The 18,611-nt window shown below is 44.6% G+C and overlaps 1 protein-coding gene across 1 annotated transcript in view; it reads left to right on the top strand.

The window, feature by feature from the left end:
• Nucleotides 1-10,909, top strand: part of LOC105486919 (spondin 1) — a 291,726-nt gene extending 280,817 nt beyond the window's left edge. The window contains exons 11-16 of the mRNA XM_011750058.3: nt 510-692; nt 2,077-2,247; nt 2,327-2,494; nt 3,377-3,541; nt 5,521-5,784; nt 8,319-10,909. Of these exons, the coding sequence (XP_011748360.2) occupies nt 510-692; nt 2,077-2,247; nt 2,327-2,494; nt 3,377-3,541; nt 5,521-5,784; nt 8,319-8,482 (1,115 nt within the window). The 3' untranslated portion in view covers nt 8,483-10,909. The remainder of the gene's footprint in view (nt 1-509; nt 693-2,076; nt 2,248-2,326; nt 2,495-3,376; nt 3,542-5,520; nt 5,785-8,318) is intronic.
• The last annotated feature ends 7,702 nt before the right edge of the window (nt 10,910-18,611 follow it).

Genomic DNA, 18,611 nt, shown 5'->3' with positions numbered 1-18,611 from the left:
ATGGGGATGATAAAAGAACCTGCTTCATGCACTTGTGAGAATTAAATGAGATTAAACATGTAAGGCTCTTAGAATGGTGCTAGTACATGATAAGTACTCAATGAATAGCGGCTGCTTTTATTCTTACCATGACAACTGTGTATGGGATCATTGGGAAGATGAAGCCATGGCATGAAAACAAGCCTTGAGCTTTTCAAAATGGCCTACAATGAGCCTGCATGTGTGTGGAAACAATGCCAAGATGAGGGACTGAAAATGAGAAGAAGTTCATGTGTTGAGAGGAAGGGATAATAAGAATCATTCTGCTCATTTAGATATTTATTAGCAAGATGTTAAACTGTCATCTTTAAAGGGAAGTGAATGGCCGCTTCCATCCCAGGAGCACGCAGGCTCACCGAGGCCAGTCTGGCAGCATGGCTTTTCTTGTTCCCAGATGAGCCAGTATGGGGAGAGCGCCAGTGGCAGCTCCCATAGGCTCCCAGGGAAAACATGTCAAACACTCTTTCCAGATGACACCCCTGAAACCTGCATCTACTCCAACTGGTCCCCATGGTCCGCCTGCAGCTCCTCCACCTGCGACAAAGGCAAGAGGATGCGACAGCGCATGCTGAAGGCACAGCTGGACCTCAGCGTCCCCTGCCCCGACACCCAGGACTTCCAGCCCTGCATGGGCCCTGGCTGCAGTGACGAAGGTGAGGAGATAACCCAGACCAGCCAGGGGCTTGCAGGAGTTCAGGTAGGGAGGGTCTGCCCAGCTGTCAGACAGTGTCCCTGGTGAGGGCACAAGGACCCTGACAGTAGATGTCAGTGGGGTCCACCTTGGGCAGACTCCTATCTGCAACAGTATCTTGAGGGCTCTGAACACAGAACCTCTCTTATGACATCAAAGGAATTCTTGAGATTGACTGACCACCCCCCCTTCTTTTACTGAAGAGCTTACAAACATAGATACATCTTATGACAAGTTACAGACAACACATAGCCTGCTTCTGGGACTTAACTCCAATCTCTTCTTAAGGAGACTGTTAACAGATCAGCCCAGATTGAATCTAGATCCATTGCCCTAATTCTGTCATTTACGGCCCCTCATCTGTGTTCTACCTCAGCGTGAGTCAGAGCACTCTCACTTCTTCGTGTCAGGACCTTCGGGCTGATTGCAGAAATTCTCAGTCTCTCTATTTGCAACAGCGCAAAGGTCAGGCTTTAAGTATAATCTTGCAACACCTATATCATGATGGCTCAAGCTGCAAGATTGCACTAAGCTGATTGCTGTGCAAAGGTCGGCTATCTGCTTCCCAAGCCATGACCCCTTTCTCTGCCTGATAGATCTACGCTACTCATGCCCTGATCTTACAGATGCAATAAGGCAATGGGAAGGTATGTATAGGCTGGACTGGTGTATGGCAGGGAAAAAACCCACTTCCAAGCTGAGGATAGAGAAAGCAAGCGTATCCCTTGCAGGTCATTAATTCCTTGGCTCTGCCTAGAGGGAGGCTCTTAAATACCTCTCCCAGTGCTGCACTTTCAGGGTGGTTTATTGCTAGCTCATTTTGCCCACAATAAGCACTTTGGAGGGGAGTAAACCCTCCCATAGACAAGTCATTCCTACAAACAGGCGGGAGGAAAGCTGGGACTGGCCTGTCAACATTGAAGGCTCTCTTGGGGCTGGGACTGGGAAGCTGTCTAAGCTGAGGAGCTGAGGTCCTTAACCTCCCCCTCCACAGGGAAGGATTGTTCCTCATACAAATGGATTATGATTTATCTTAAATTATATGTGGATCAAATTATATCTTATCTTAGATATATGTGTGTGTTTACATTTTTTAAACACCCTCCTTTCCATACAAGCATCTTTCAAAAGTATTTTCATGAGATAAGGAGTAATTCTGAGTGTCCCATGCACTTGGAAAAGAGGCATTTCCTCTTAGAGAACTTTGCTGGTTTAAGGATTTAGACCTCTTAGGCATGCTGACATCCTCAACTGCCTAACTCTTGATTCCCACTGGGGGAAGTTCCCGCCGCGCGGCCTGGCGGGCGCCCCCGCCACTGCTGCAGCGTGCACTCGGTATGTTGCAGACGGCTCCACCTGCACCATGTCCGAGTGGATCACCTGGTCGCCCTGCAGCATCTCCTGCGGGACCGGCATGAGGTCCCGGGAGAGGTACGTGAAGCAGTTCCCAGAGGACGGCTCCGTGTGCACGCTGCCCACTGAGGAAACGGAGAAGTGCACAGTCAACGAGGAGTGCTGTGAGTGGGGGCCCCGGGCGGGCGGGCAAGCAGGTCGGGGAGGCAGCAGGTGCGACTCCAATGCTGCCGGCCTCCCCAGCTCCCAGCAGCTGCCTGATGACCGAGTGGGGCGAGTGGGACGAATGCAGCGCCACCTGCGGCATGGGCATGAAGAAGCGGCACCGCATGATCAAGATGAGCCCCGCAGATGGCTCCATGTGCAAGGCCGAGACGTCCCAGGCAGAGAAGTGCATGATGCCCGAGTGCCGTGAGTGGGAGCGGGGGTGGGCTTGGAGGAGGCCACCGGGGACAGGCGTGGAGGGCCATAGCATCCACTATTACCACCATGAAGGTCGGAGGCTGAGCAGGAGGAAAGCATGGCCCACGGTCCTTGCCGGGCACTGCTGGGAGCCAGATGAGAGCCATAGGTGTGTGGACATCAACCAGAACCAGAGAGAGTAACCTCCATTGGGGGACATTCTAAGCAATGCTGGGGTGGCAAACGGGAGGCCTCTGGATAGAATTCACCTGCAGCCGTGTTTTATAGGAGTGTCTTTCTTGCTGTGGTGGGGAGGAGGGGCAACACATTTAGGCGGGACATACACTACCCAGGTCCAGCCCACTCCTGTTGTACATTGGACTTGGTTGATCCCATAAAGCATGACCCCCCCTACTCTGTGCACAAATGCGTATGGGCCCACCCACACATCAGTACACAGATGTATACAGGCACACAAGTACATACACACTCTAGGGAATTCAGGACCACAATGTCCAAAAATGCAGCCCTGAGCCTCTTCTTTAGTGCCTGATTCTTAGTGAGTGTGGGATGTGTCTGTCTCTAGGAAGACCCTACTAAATCTTCAGTGGCATTTCCAGTGGGGACTTATGTAGTCATATTGCAACCTTCATGTCATAACCACCGGGGCGGGGCAGAGGAGGGGGTAGATGAAAGAGAGTGACAAGAAGAGCAGTAGGCTGCTGAGCCACCTCTTGCTCCATAGAATTCACTCTTATTTGAACCCATGGGCCAATTCCACTTTATTCCAGGGGCCAAAGCAGGGGACTGGGTGTGGGACATTGTGGGGCCAGGGAGATCAAAGAAAACAAAAGAACCTGTTCTCAGTGGCAAACCCGGTTCTTGATCTAGATACCATCCCATGCTTGCTGTCCCCATGGTCCGAGTGGAGTGACTGCAGCGTGACCTGCGGGAAGGGCATGCGAACCCGACAGCGGATGCTCAAGTCTCTGGCGGAACTTGGAGACTGCAATGAGGATCTGGAGCAGGTGGAGAAGTGCATGCTCCCTGAATGCCGTAAGTCCTGGAGCTCCCCAAAGCCTATCACTTCTATGTTCCTGAGTCCAGGGAGCCCTGAACCAGCCAGTGCTAATACTGCTAGATCCTAGAATAAAATGGTTTGCTGGGGAGGAGTTTGGGGTTTGGCTTTCAGTGTTTGCAGTTACTTAAAACACTGCAGTCAATTTCATTAGTAAAGTCAGAATCCCACTACCGTCTATATAACACCCAAAGTTCAAGTTGCTGTGAAGTGTAAATGAGAGACACATATGAAAAACAGCACAAGGCTCAATAAACCTTAGTTCTTTCCCTCCTTTCCCCCAACAATTATGGGCTTGCGTGACCCATGGATTTTCCAAGCTTTTTAATTCTATTCTTCTCCCTGTGACCATTTTATTTCCCCATGACCAGAAGCTGGACATTAAATCAATGACTCCTGCAGACTGGTAAGAAAACCAGCAAGAAAACAAGCCAAGTTCTCAAAAGCTCACCCCACCCCACTCCACTCCCAGTCCTGTTTTCCAAAATATCTGCGATCAGCTGTTTGTATTATATGGGACTAATCTCCAAGCCGAGCAAGCCAGTTTCCTTGGCTGGTCTTCCAAGAGCTGCTCTTTTGGGTGGTGAAAGGGCAGGCACACTGGCTGTGGCTCTGGTCCCCTCCAGCATGCACTTGTAGTCCTTCATCCTCCCTCCCCTAGCTAGTAACCTTCAGCCGATGACTCAGCACCTCTGTTCCTCAGTTTCCCCATCTGTAAAGTAGCAGGAAATACTTCCTAGGTTGCTCTGAGGATGAAACCAAGTAATTGGTCCAAAGTGTGAGCACTGGACATGACAAGGATAGGCTTTAATCCCCACCCCACGCTCCAGTTCCTGGGCTGTTTTAGGAGACTCAGCCACAGGTGGAGGTAACTTGGACCATCCACTAGAGAAAGCCTGGGATTTTCAGTAACTAAGACTGGCCCATGGTTCAGGCCAGCTCACCAGAGTTAGGGCCCCATAGCCTTCTGACTGAGAGTACCTGACTTGAAAGTTTTATATCCAAAGGGTCCACTGAAGGAAGGAAGAAAACGAAAATTTATGAAGCACTTGCAGGGCTGGGAGCATCTCATTTAATCCTTACAACCTAATGAGAAAAATACCATGATCCCCATTTTGCAGATAAGAAAGCTGCCTGAGCTTCCACAGGGGGGATAAAAGAACAGAAACTTGAACAAAATGAGGACATCTAGGTCCACCCTGACTTTGGCCTTGCAAGGCCAACAGAGGGCTTGGAATAATGCCTCCCTGGGACACATCCTGACAGTCAAACTGATGTGTTATTTTCCCTTCACATTTATGAGATGCTGGCTTAGTAAGAATTTACTGGATCTTGTACTGTGATAAACCGTGAAGCACCCCTTGCTCCTGACCCTCTTCTCTACTGAATGTCCCATTTCTGGCTCCTGTGTTTTTTGCATAGACCACCATAGATAGAACACAGGATGATGTTGGGAATGAAAAGCTGCCAGGCTGTGTGAGAACCAAAATGTCCCTGGTATTGGTCCACAAGGGTCAGCCACCTTTAGCTTATTGACTTGTTCTCTCCAAAGAGCAGCAGGGGGCTTGTTGGCCTTGCTCTGAAAAATATCACCAGTGAGTCTGGGACTGTGGGAGGCTATTCTGTACTTGAGGCTGATCTGACAATATTCTAGGAGTTCACAAAGCAGGGCAAGAGGCTCTGAACACATCTTGAAAGTCCTCCAAAGCCTTCTTGAGTCATAGAGGGAGCACAGAATGGTTGATGACCTGGCACCAATCCTGCCTTTGCTGCTTACCAACCACAGGGGCTGGATGAAGTCAGCCTGCCTCTTTGGAGCTTCAGTTTCTTCTGTAAAATGGCATGACACAGCACCTGCTTTGCATTCCTCATAGGCTTGTTGAGATGTTCAAAGGAGTGTGTGACCATATCTTGTTTCAGACATGTGATACACTCATGCCCATCTGTGTCTTGCCAGCCATTGACTGTGAGCTCACCGAGTGGTCCCAGTGGTCGGAATGTAACAAGTCATGTGGGAAAGGCCACGTGATTCGAACCCGGATGATCCAAATGGAGCCTCAGTTTGGAGGTGCACCCTGCCCAGAGACTGTGCAGCGAAAAAAGTGCCGCATCCGGAAATGCCTTCGAAATCCATCCATCCAGAAGCTACGCTGGAGGGAGGCCCGAGAGAGCCGGCGGAGTGAGCAGCTGAAGGAAGAGTCTGAAGGGGAGCAGTTCCCAGGTATGGCTCCCAAGTGTGGGCCTGGGCTGGTGTCCAGGACAGGCAGGGCTCTGCACTGGGCTAAGTCTTGGACCTGTTTAAAAGGAGTCGGGGAGAGTCTGCATTTTCTGGAGTCTTCAGACCACATTTTGATTCTTCAGATCCAAGTTTGTTCCCAAATATTGAGCAAACGTAATTTATAAAGGAGATTGGCGGTGGGAGGGTCCTTTATCAAAGAACATTTAGACAACCTAATTACCTGACAAAAATAAATTTTCAAGCAAAGAATCTTTAGGAATTACACAGTTCCTTCTTTTTTACACACATATAAAACCAATGTGTCCAACTTTGCTCAAAGTCAGTTATGACTTAGCAACCCCATTCACTCCTTGCAAAGGGGGAACATGATACAGATGTGTCAAAGGAATCTTGTTCGCCATTTAGGGAATGTTCCTGAGAATCTCCCAGAACACATCTTCCATTTTAAGGGTTTGGCTCAGACAAGGCAGCCATGGCCTGAGACATTGATTTTCTTTGCAAGGCTAACCAGAAATTTAGCAGCAATATGATGTCAGCCTTGAGTTTTATTTCCCCAAATAATATTGATCCAAGCTGCCAAATAACTAATAGAACAATGCACCAAGTGCTCAGGGAGCTGAGGAATGAGCATCTTACATTGACTGGAGTTCAGGGAGATGTTAAAGCAGGGAAAACTAGAGTGGGTCTTGAAAAACCTGGAAGAGTTTGCCACTTAGAAAAGTGTATTCCAGGCTGGGTGTGGTGGCTCATGGCTGTAATCCCAGCACTTTGGGAGGCCCAAGGTGGGCTGATCACCTGAGGTCAGAAGTTTGAGACCAGCCTGGCCAACATGGTGAAACCCCATCTCTACTAAAAATACAAAAATTAGCCGGGCATGGTGGCACACACCTGTAATCCCAGTTGCTTGGGAGGCTGAAGCAGGAGAATCGCTCGAACTGGGGAGGCAGAGGTTGCAGTGAGCCAAGAGCACGCCATTGCACTCCAGCCTGGGCAACAACAGTGAAACCCCATCTCAAAAAAAAAAAAAAAAGTACATTCCAGACCGCAAGAATAGTCATTACAAAGGCACAGAGATGCCAAAGACCATGATAGGTCCAAGTGATAAATGGGATGCAGATGAAGCACAAACGACAAGGCAGGCAGGAAACCAGGTTGGGAAGGTGGGGACCAGACCACAAAAGGCCAGTGGCCCACCAAGGATTTGGGACTTGACTCTGTAGGTGGTTTTAATCAGAAGGGTGACTGTATCAGACCTGTTTTGAATGATCTGGAGGTGGCAAAACACACACACAGAGGCCAGATAGGTTTTATTTGTAACCCAAGAAAAAGATTGTAGGTCCCCAAACTCCAGCTTAACTTCAGAGATTTCCAGGACTTTAAAAATCAGAAACTTGATGTACACATTAACCTTCACTTTTTTACATGGGCACCTTCTTCAGCACTGAAGCCCCTGGTAGGCATTTTCTTTTTCTTTTAAAGTCCCATTCTTTTTTTTAAAGATGTTCCACCTCCACCTAGGATGATGAGAAATGGAAAAAGTATGAGGAGCTACTTGACCGTTCGGGATCCTTATGATTAGGGAGCTGTTTGCATATCAGTGTTTCTGTTCTACATGGTAGTTAGCCAATCAACAAACGTTCATTAAAGTCAACTATGTGCCAGGTACATAGTTGTACCATACATTCCTCCATGACTCTTAGCTGTCGTGTGGTTAGCAAATATCTCATGTGTAACCATAAATGTGATGGGTTCTATAAGAGAGCAATCTAGAGTGCTATGGAAGCAGTAATCAAAAAATCTAATTAATCTCTGGGGGTCAAGAAAGTTTTCTTGGAGAGCAGCATGTTTATGCTGAGTAGGAAGAACAAAAATTGTACTTCTCTATACTTAGCATTTGGGAGCCAAGTACTTGGGGAATAAGGCATAAGAGAAAGCAGTTTAGTGTTCCTTGCATGGCTGCTGCGTAAGTCACCCCAAAACAATCTTTTTAAACAACCACTTAGCATGATTCTGTGGATCAGTGATGTGAACTGGGTCTACTGGATGGTTCTTCTTGGGTCTAGTTTGGACTCATTCATGTGGTTATTACTAGCTGGTGGCACAATTGGGCCAGACCAGCCTCACCTGCATATCTGGGGCCTCATGAGATGGCTGAGGCCTGTCTGCACTTGGTCTCTCCAGTGGTCTAGCCAGGCTTGTTTACATGGTAGAAGCTTTTAGGCCTGTTTTTGCTCATGTCCCATTGGCCGTAGCAAATCATGTCATCAAGCCCAGATTCAAGAGGTGGAGAAACAGAGTCTGCCTTTTGATGAGAAGATTCGTGAAGCATTTGTGGCCATTTTTTGCAATCAGTCACATATGACCTAACTGTCCCTAATAAGGACTCTAACCAAATCATTACATACTTGAACAGAGGAGGAGACCAGACAACCACATTTCACAGTTCTACTAGAGTTTAGCATTCCTGTTCCGTCCCCAGTTTCTGTAGGCCTAACAAGGCATTCTCATGCTTTCAGGTTGTAGGATGCGCCCATGGACAGCCTGGTCAGAATGCACCAAACTGTGCGGAGGTGGAATTCAGGAACGTTACATGACTGTAAAGAAGAGATTCAAAAGCTCCCAGTTTACCAGCTGCAAAGACAAGAAGGAGATCAGAGCATGCAATGTTCATCCTTGTTAGCAAGGGTACGAGTTCCCCAGGGCTGCACTCTAGATTCCAGAATCACCAATGGCTGGATTATTTGCTTAAGACAATTTAAATTGTGTACACTAGTTTTCATTTTTGCAGTGTGGTTCGCCCAGTAGTCTTGTGGATGCCAGGGACATCCTTTCTGAATACTTCTTGATGGGTACAGGCTGAGTGGGGCACCCTCACCACCAGCCAGCCCTCTTCCTGCACGGGAGTAGTGTCAGCCACCTTGTACTAAACTGAAACATGTCCCCCTGGAGCTTCCACCTGGCCAGGCAGGACGGAGACCTTGACCTCCTCCACATGGAGAGGCAACCATGTCCGGAAGTGACTCTATGCCTGAGTCCCAGGGTGTGGCAGGTAGGAAACATTCTCAATCAGATGAAGAGAGCAGATTCCCCTCATTCTCATCTTTGGCCTGTTCACTGAAACCACTGTTTGCCCATCTCTTCTTAGTGGAACTTGAGGTCTCTGTTCAAGTCTCCTCAGTCATCAATAGTTCCTGGGGAAAACAGAGCCGGTAGACTTCAAGAGGAGAACTGATGTTGGGTGGCTTTTATTCTTCCACTGAGAAATTCGGAATACATTTATCTTACCCCTGATACTGGCTCCTGATGCCCCCCACAAAAAAATAAATAAATTATGGCTGCTTTATTTAAATGTAAGGTAACTAGTTTTTACACCTGAGATAAAGAATAAGTTTAGAGTGTATTTCTCCCTTGCTTTTAGGGTTTGGGAGAAGTATGCACAATTCCTCTAGGAAGCCAACCTTCTGAACTTTTAGGTACTAAATCCTTACTGGAACCAAGACCAAGGAAGCAAAATTGGTCTCTTTAGCAGTCCCATGCCTGAATTTTAAAATCTTCCTATACACATCTAGACTTTCAAGTTTGCAAATCAGTTTTTAGCAAGAAAACATTTTTATTATACAAGCATTTTGCTAAGTCTGCCCAAAGCCTCCCCGCAAGGCGTTCCTTCAACAAAATACAATCTCTCTCTGTACTTTAAAAGTTATTTTAGTCATGAAATTTTGTATGTAGAGAGAAAAGGTTATCAAGACAGAAAATAAATCTAAAAGGGAAAGGAATATTATAAGATTAAGCTGAGCAAGCAATTCTGGTGGAAAGCCAAATCTGTCAGTGCTCCACACCAGGGCTGTGGTCCTCCCAAACATGCATAGGAATGGCCACAGGTTTACACTGCCTTCCCAGCAATTATAAGCACACCAGATTCAGGGAGACTGACCACTGAGGGATAGTGTAAAAGGACATTTTCTCAGTTGGGTCCATCAGCAGTTTTTCCTCCTGCATTTATTGTTGAAAACTATTGTTTAATTTCTTTTATAGGTCTTATTACTGCTTAATCCAAATGTGTGCCATTGGTGAGACACATACAATGCTCTGAATACACTAAGAATTTGTATTAAACAACACATTAGGATATTTCCAAATACAACATATGTTCTTTAACACAAGAGAGACTGTTCCATAAAAATTCACTGGGTCTTTCATGTCTTTAAGCTAAGTAAGTGTTCAGAAGGTTCTTTATATTGTCCTCCTCCATTTTCAATAAAAGATAGATAGGGCTTTTGTTCCCTCGTTCTTGGAGGGACCATTATTACATCTCGGAACTACTTGTCTCCAACATGTTTTAAATCCTTAAATGAATTGCCTTCTCCCCAAAAAAGCATAAAGAAACGCAAGATTTAATTTTCTACTCGGGGGGGGGAAAAAGTCCTCATATAGAAGTGCCCACTTTTGCAATGTTTTTCTAAGCTATCTAAATAACTCTCAACCCATGATACAGTTCCTTAAAACGGTGATTCCTAATTCAAGGACAAGCCACCCAGTGTCTCATGTTCTTATTTGATCCCAGTTGGGTACGTGTAAAATCCTGATTTGGGAGACTTGACTTAAAACCAGGTTAATGGTTAAGAATGGGTAACATGACTCTTGTTGCACTGTTATTTTTTGTTTGCAATGGGGAATTTATAAGAAGCATCAAGTCTCTTTCTTACCAAAGTCTTGTTAGGTGGTTTATAGTTCTTCTGGCTAACAAATCCTTTTGGAAATAAAGACTTTTTACTACAAAAATGAAATCTGTTTGGACTTCCACTTGAGATAGTAAAGACAGTATCAGACACCCAGTAAAAACTGCCATTTAAAGAAGTTGTAATTGTTTGTTGTGTATATATTTTTTTCAATGCCAAACCAGCTGTGATCCAATTTACATCCACATTTTAGGTTCAACAGCAAGAAGTTCAGAGACAGATTTCCCAACCAGACATTGGGTCACTCACTGGTCACCTTGCCAGTGCATTTTATTTGAAGGGAATCTGTTGTAGCAAATGGGAATAAACCTGGGCTTCTATAGACCCAGAACTGAAAAAATAAACATTTGTGCTGTTTTTAATTTGAACTTTGCGTATTGAACACATTTTAGGGATACTCAAAGTCTATGTACTCCCTCCAGGAAGTAAGGGTACATTATACATTCTCACATGACTATAGCTCTCCAGAAATAGGTCAAGTGCATGGCTAAAATGTACTATGGCTTGAGTTTATTCCCACAAAAACTCATATTTGAAATTTGATGCCCAAGGTGGCTGCGTTGGGAGGTGGGCCTAGTGGGAAGGGTTTGGGTCATGCAGGCATCTCCCTCATGAATGGCTTGGTACCACTATAGTGAAGGAGTTCTAACTCTCTCTAGACTGAATTAGTTCTCACAGAATTGTTCCCATGGGAGTAGGTTGTTACGAAGCTAGGATGCCCCTTGGTTTTGCCTCTTCAAACACGTCCATGTCCCTTTTGACCTTCCCCGCTATGTTATGGCACACCATGAAAAGCCCTCAATAGAAACGGAAGAGACGCTGGCAACATGCTTCTGGTACCTCCTAGCCTGAAGGACCATAAGCTAAATAAAATAAACCTCTTTTCTTTATAAATTACCCAGCCTAAGGTACTGTTATAGCAACATTAAAAGGACTAAGATGAATATCAATACACAAAAACTCTCAAATTATTTCTGTGACTTCTGTTTAACCCACATTTCAGACGACAGTTAAAAAATAAAAATTTTTTGTGAGATGGAGTTTTGCTCTTGTTGCCCAGGCTGGAGTACAATGGCGCAATCTCGGTTCACTGCAACCTCTGCCTCCCCGGTTCAAGCAATTCTCCAGCCTCAGCCTCCTGAGAAGCTGAGACTACAGGCATGTGCCACCACGCCTGGCTAATTTTTTGTATTTTTAGTAGAGACAGGGTTTCTCCAGTGTTGGTCAGTCTGGTCTCAAATTCCCGACCTCAGGTGATTCGTCTGCCTTGGCCTCCCAAAGTGCTGGGATTACAGGCTTGAGCTACCGCGCCCAGCCAAAAAAATAATTTTTTTAAATAAAAGAAAAATTATTTTTTTAAATAAAAGGCAACCTGGCAAAACCCTGTCTATATAAAAAATACAAAAATTGTCCGGGCGCAGTGGCTCACGCCTGTAATCCCAGCAGGCTTTGGGAGGCAGAGGCGGTGGATCACCTGAGGTCAGGAGTTTGAGACTAGCCTGGCCAACGTGGTGAAACCCTGTCTCTACAAAAAATACAAAAATCAGCTGAGCATGGTGGTGTGTGCCTGTAGTCCCAGCTACTCGGGAGGCTGTGGCAAGTGAATCACTTGAACCAGGGAGGCGGAAGTTGCAGTGAGCCGAGGTCGCGCCACCGCACTCAAGCCTGGGCAACAGAGCAAGACCCGGTCTCAAAAATAAATAAATAAATAAATAAATAAATAAATAAATAAATAGGCATGGTGGTGCGTGCCTATAGTCCCAGCTACACTGGAAGCTGAGGTGAATCACCTGAACCCAGGAGGCAGTCTGCTGTGGGCCATGTTCATAACATTGCACTCCAGCCTGAATGACATAGCAAGACTCTGTCTCAAAAAAAACCAGAAAGCTCAAAGACCTGTAGAAAGGTCTCTCATCAGTTTATAATGGAATCTGACCATTAAAAGAGCTCAGCTTTGGAAGTTCAGCTACAAAGGAGCTAAATATTTATTCCCTAATGATATAGACTCTGTTGTTAAAAAAAAAAAAAAAAAAAAAACACCCTAAACATTAATGTTTAATCCCTAATTATAGCATAGACTCAAGAAAGACACAGTCATTTCCTCTATTTTGTTATGTGGTGCCATCAGTTTTAATAAGAGAATGATTCATTTTGTTTTTCATATTGCCCAACATAGGGAGAATAAAAATAAATCCCTTTTGAAAATGAGATGCAGTAACAAATTATAAATAGCAGCTGAATGCTAATTAGCATGAAGCTAATTCTTCAATTTACATCCTTTGAAATCTGAAAGCAAAAGATCCACACTAAAATGTCAAATTTAAATAATGACATCCTGCTTTAGAAACCCGGTTGGTTCAGAAGGCTTCACACGCTCTGTAGGGTGGAGAGCAGAGGTTGTGTCATGGTTCAGCACCGGGGACCTGGGTTCAAACCACTGCTGCACCTGAGTACCTGTGAGGGTTGGGGCCAGTTGTTTTACCTTTTCTGGCCTTAGGCTTCGACACAAGCTCTCTCATACTAGCAGACGCCTCTACTCCACCTCCACAATTTAGACAATTCTTACACATGGGTCTTGATGGTATCCTGTTGTAGGACTCATTGAAAGCCAACTGCATTCCACCCAACCCTCACTTCAAAAATGAGTAAATGCATGCACTGTGTGAAGCTGGTTTGGGTTGCACTTCTGTCACTTATAACTGAAAATGTCATGACAAATAAAATATGCATGCATAATTTTACAGTTATCAGAGCAAAATGAAATTTGTCTTCACTTAACATTCATAATATTCATAACGTCTTAACACTAGATAGCATTCATTAACATTTTCTCATACTGTTCTAAATACTCGTCTTTATAACTGATTGGTAATAATTCTCATATTTTAAGCAGTTGCATGTTTATGCAATTTTTCTTTACCTCAAATAATTTGTAAGTATTCACAGAAAAGGGTGAAAACATCTTATTCAAGTCTATTGACTCCTTCACAACACCTGGAATTGGTATAAGCATCGTTCCTCTTTTTCTAGTGTTGGAATGCAACTGTTCCTCAGTGGTCCTAATCTGGAATCACTAGCCTACAGAAGAAGTCAAAAGAGCCACCTGTGAAAAACACTTGACTCTCCTGCTCCCTTCCCCACTCACTACACTAGTGCTGCCCAAATCAAGACCTGCAGCCTGATAACATCCACAAATGATAAAGAAACTGAAAGCAAGTGTTCAGAAACTTTTAATTTGACACTGCCATGATATATAGGAGAATGATTATTTTCCAAATAATTCATTTTTTACAACATTTAGCAAAGTATCAGTCCACAACACTGGAGACTAACAACCTTTTAACCTGGCCCTACAATGCAGATAGTCTTGAGAAGCTGCATTCTCCCCCATCAGAAAGGCATATGCTCACCTGCGAACTAGGTTTCTAAATCTCTCAGACGCTAAAGGTGTTAATATCTAGTTCCAGATCTGTATACCTCCATATCTGTGACTAAGTAACTTGCAGTGGCTTATTCTTATTCCTCTAACCTCCTACCCCATAAAACAAGATAACTTCCCCATCTTGCCCTGCTTTTGCCACAGAATTTCTCAAAAGAGCCCAGACTTACTTCCTCCACATCCTTAGCCTCCAATCACACCTCAACTCACTGTCATCTGGTTTCTACAACCAGAAGACTGAAATAAATATAAGGAAATCATCAGCAACCCGCACAAGACCAGTGCAGCCTCTCACTCCCCCATCCTCTGCACAGCACTCAATGCTTTCCACCACCTCCGTGGCTTCCTTCACAAAACAGCCTCACGGTTCTCTCCAGTTTCTGGCTACTTCTCTTGGCTTTTTGCTGCCTCTGAATCTTCTACCTCCCATGTTTGTTTTCCCCAAAGTTTTACTCTTGGACCCTCTCCTCGGACACACTCTTCCTGGAGGATATTACCCATTCTTATCTCCTCAATCACTAAGCTCAAAAGAGACAAATTCTAAATCTGCATTCCTAGTCCTAGCCTCCTCTTTTGGCCTCCAATTCCCATACCCCATTCCCAAATGCCTCCTGGACTAACCCTGTATGGGACTGTCACATAAGTTTCTATCACTACAGAGTTGCCTATACTTCTTATTTTAATAGCACCACCACCTTCCTGGTCACCCAGACAGTATTTTGAAGACTCCAACACCACTTGGATATCCTTCCAGTGTTCAGTCTCCTCCTCCCCATGTCACTGCAGTTCAGGTTTTCATCGTCTCTTTCTGAAATCATCCATTCATCAAATGGCTTTTCAGCACATGCCAGGCAATATAAACACAACAGACATGATTCTGCCCTCACTGCGTTTATAATACTAAGAGGACAGATTCCATGATTCCAACAACCTCTAAAGGACCGCCAAATTTGCACTTCTCTGCCATTATGCTACCACTAGATTAGATCCAGGCACCTCCTGTTCAGAATCCTTGGCAGTTTCCCATTATATACAGAAGGGTCATCCTATTTAAAGCCCTCTACAAGCTGATCCCAGTCTACTTTATCATATTTTTTTCCCATTGCATGTAGAATCTTTTTAGGCCAACGTTCCAGTCCAGAATACACCCTGCATTCCGCCAACTCTGGGCCTTTCCCATCTTTCCACCCTCACTCTTCTCTCCTCTCCATCTCAATCCTACCAATCCATCAAGCTCCAGCTTAAGCACCAATTCTAATTAAGAAGTTCCCTCAGATTTTCCAGGAGGAATATATGCTACAATTCCTTCTGCAGGACTTGACAACACTTTTTGAATGCTTTTCCTACTCTGCCTTGAAAGTGGGTCCCAGCATTTGTTTGCATCACTCTAAAACTTCCTGCACTGGACTCTGAGTAATTTGAAAAAAAGGAAAATCTCCACATTTATCCATTTCCCCAGAATGCCTATTACTGCCGTGCACAAAAAAAAAACAAAAACAAAAAACACACACAAAAAACTATATGCTCAGTCAAGTATTTTTAATTAAAATACCTTTTGCTAAAAATCACTTTGAAATTTTAGAAGCAGTCACTGGTTAAATACCCTTAAGTGATTAAGTGATGCGTTTGAAACAGACCACTTGATTATCATCTCCTTCTATTTACCAGCCAGTTATCTATTTACCTGCCAGTTATTCAGGATGGTCTCAATCTCTTGATCTCACAATCCGCCAGCACTTTGGAAGGCCTGAGGCGGGTGGATCACCTGAGATCAGGAGTTCAAGACCAACCTGGCCAACATGGCGAAACCTCATCTCTCCTAAAAATAGAAAAATTAGCCAGCTGTGGTGGCACATGCCTGTAATCCCGGCTACTCAAGAGTCTGAGGCAAGATAATCACTTGAACCCAGGAGGCGGAGGCTGCAGTGAGCCAAGATTGTGCCACTCCACTCCAGTCTGGACAACAGAGCGAAACTCCATCTAAAAATAAAAAATAAATAAATAAATAAATAAAGAGATGGGGTCTCACTATAACGCTGATCATCGGATCATAGCTCTACTGCTGCCTCAAACTTCCTGGGCTAAAATGCTCCTCCCACCTCAGTCCCCAGAGTAGCTGAGACTACAGGCATATGCCACCATACCCAGCTAATTTCTATTTTTACTATTTTTACTTTTTTTATAGAGACAGGATCTGGCTATGTTGCCTGGGCTGGTCTTGAACTCTTGGTCTCAAGCAATCCACGTGTCTTGTTGTCTCAAAGTGCTGGGATTACAGGCATGAGATATTATGCTTGGCTCCCACTTACCTGTTAAATGGAATCATTACATATAGCGTACAGCTATGGGAAAAGAAATAAAATGAATTAAAACAAGTGGTGATAAACAGAAGAGGAGCAAGCTAGACTTTAAGTATATACAACCCTGTTACATCAAATTTTAAAAGTCAAATGATAAAATAATAAGGGCATAATGTATGTCAATAAAGGCATAATGTCCAACTCTGAGATACTGTAAATCTCTAAACAAACAATATAGGAAGAAAACACCTAGAACAGAAATTCATGACGATCCATTCAGGAAATGCTGTCTGAAAGAACTTCCACATAAAGAGACTTAAGAGATTCTAAAGAATCACTCAAATGCTAAATGTGCTATAAAGCAGGGCTGGCAAACCATGGCCTGTCGGTCAAATCCATCCCACCATCTGTTTTTGTACAGAATGGTTTTCATAATTGCAAAACGAGAGTCATATTTCATGACATATGACAATGACATGAAACACAAACATCAGTATACACAGTTTTATTGGAACACACCCACATTCATTCGCTTAGACATTGCTTATAGCTGCTTCAGTGCTATAACGGCAGGCTAGAGTAGCTGGGACAGAGATACAGCCTGCAAAGCCCAAGATGACTAACAATCCGGCCCTTTATGAAAAAACTTGCCAACGCCCAATTATAGAGAAAAAATGGCCACACAGACAAGGACTATTCATTCCATGAGACTGGCCACTCTTTGTAAGAAAAGTTTCAAGTGAGAGATTTAAAAAGCTACAAGGCAAATGGGAAAGACTTCCACTTCCAATCACGATGGAGTAACAAGAACCACATTTACCCTCCTATCTTAGACAATTTAAAAACTGGACTAGGCCGGGCACAGTGGCTCACACCTGTAATCCCAGCACTTTGGAAGGCTGAGGCAGGCAGATTACGAGGTCAGGAGTTTGAAATCAGTCTGGCCAACATGGTGAAACCCCGTCTCTACTAAAAATACAAAAATTACCTGGGCGTGGTGGTGCGAGCCTGTAATCCCACTTACTCAGGAGGTTGAGGCAGGAGAATTGCTTGAACTTGGGAGTCAGAGGTTGCAGTGAGCCAAGATCGCACCACTGCACTCCAGCCTGGGCAACAGAACACGACTTCGTCTCAGAAAAAAAAAAAAAAAAAGAAAAAAAACTGGACGAGCCTGGTGCGGTGGTTCACGCCTGTAATCCCAGCACTTTGGGAGGCCGAGGCGGGCGGATCACCTGAGGTCAGGAGTTCAAGACCAGAGTGGCCAACATGATGAAGCCCTGTCTCTAGTAAAAATACAAAAATTAGCCAGGCATGGTGGCGCATGCCTGTAATCCCAGCTATTTGGGAGGCTGAGACAGGAGAATCGCTTGAACCCAGGAGGCAGAGGTTGCAGTGAGCCGAGATCGCACCACTGCACTCCAGCCTGGGCAACAGAGCAAGACTCTGTCTCAAAAAAAAAAAAAAAAAAAATCTGGACTAAATACATTAAACAACTGTTTTCAGACATTGTACACCAGGCAGCAAAGGACTACAATCCTCATGGAAAGGAAAGAAGTAGGGTAAGCCTCAACACTGCACTGGCCATCTGCCTGGAGGCACACTCCAGACTGTAGAGGGGATGGGGGATTCCATGTAGGACACAAATGTTTCTCTGAGCTGAAAGGAGACATTAAAGAACAGGAAGTCTGAAGCAACTAGAAGTCACAGAACAAAGTTGTGGTGAGAAGACAGCTACACATAAAAAGAGATCCAAAAACATGCATAGAGTCTATGAGTCTTTGCTGAATATCAAGATACATATGTCTAGGATGAAAACTCCAGGAGGTTAGGCAAAGAATGACCCAGGAGCTGTGAATAGAATGGTTCCATAGAGCTCACATGGGGCTGGGAATTCTTCAGGTTCCCACAAGCCAAATTGATAGTTCAGGGCATTCAGCAGAGAGACCCCAAAAGAGTCATACTTTAGTAGTGGAGCTAAACTAGCCTGGGAAAAAGGCTACTTGAGGCTGCATTAGCTTTCAAAGAAGTCTTGAAAGGATCAAACTGAAGTGCAGCTAGTAAATTAACTATGAGAACGAAACCCGACAAAGAAGACAACAAAATCTAGACACCCAACAACATAAAATACACAATGTCCTTCATCCAACCAAACTTACTTGGCATGTGAAAAAACAGAAAAAATGCGACCTGTAACTAGAGAAAAATCCGTCGAAACAAATCCAAAAATTATACAAACAATAGAATCAGCAAAGACATTAAAACAGCTGTTATAACCACATTCAAATATTCAAAGCAGTCTTTCTCAATCACAGTTCTGTGAGAGAACTGAGC

Source organism: Macaca nemestrina, chromosome 12 (assembly GCF_043159975.1).
Source record: "Macaca nemestrina isolate mMacNem1 chromosome 12, mMacNem.hap1, whole genome shotgun sequence".
NCBI lineage: Eukaryota > Metazoa > Chordata > Mammalia > Primates > Cercopithecidae > Macaca > Macaca nemestrina.
Note: the sequence above shows the minus strand (reverse complement) of the source record. Positions and strands in the feature narration are given on the sequence as shown.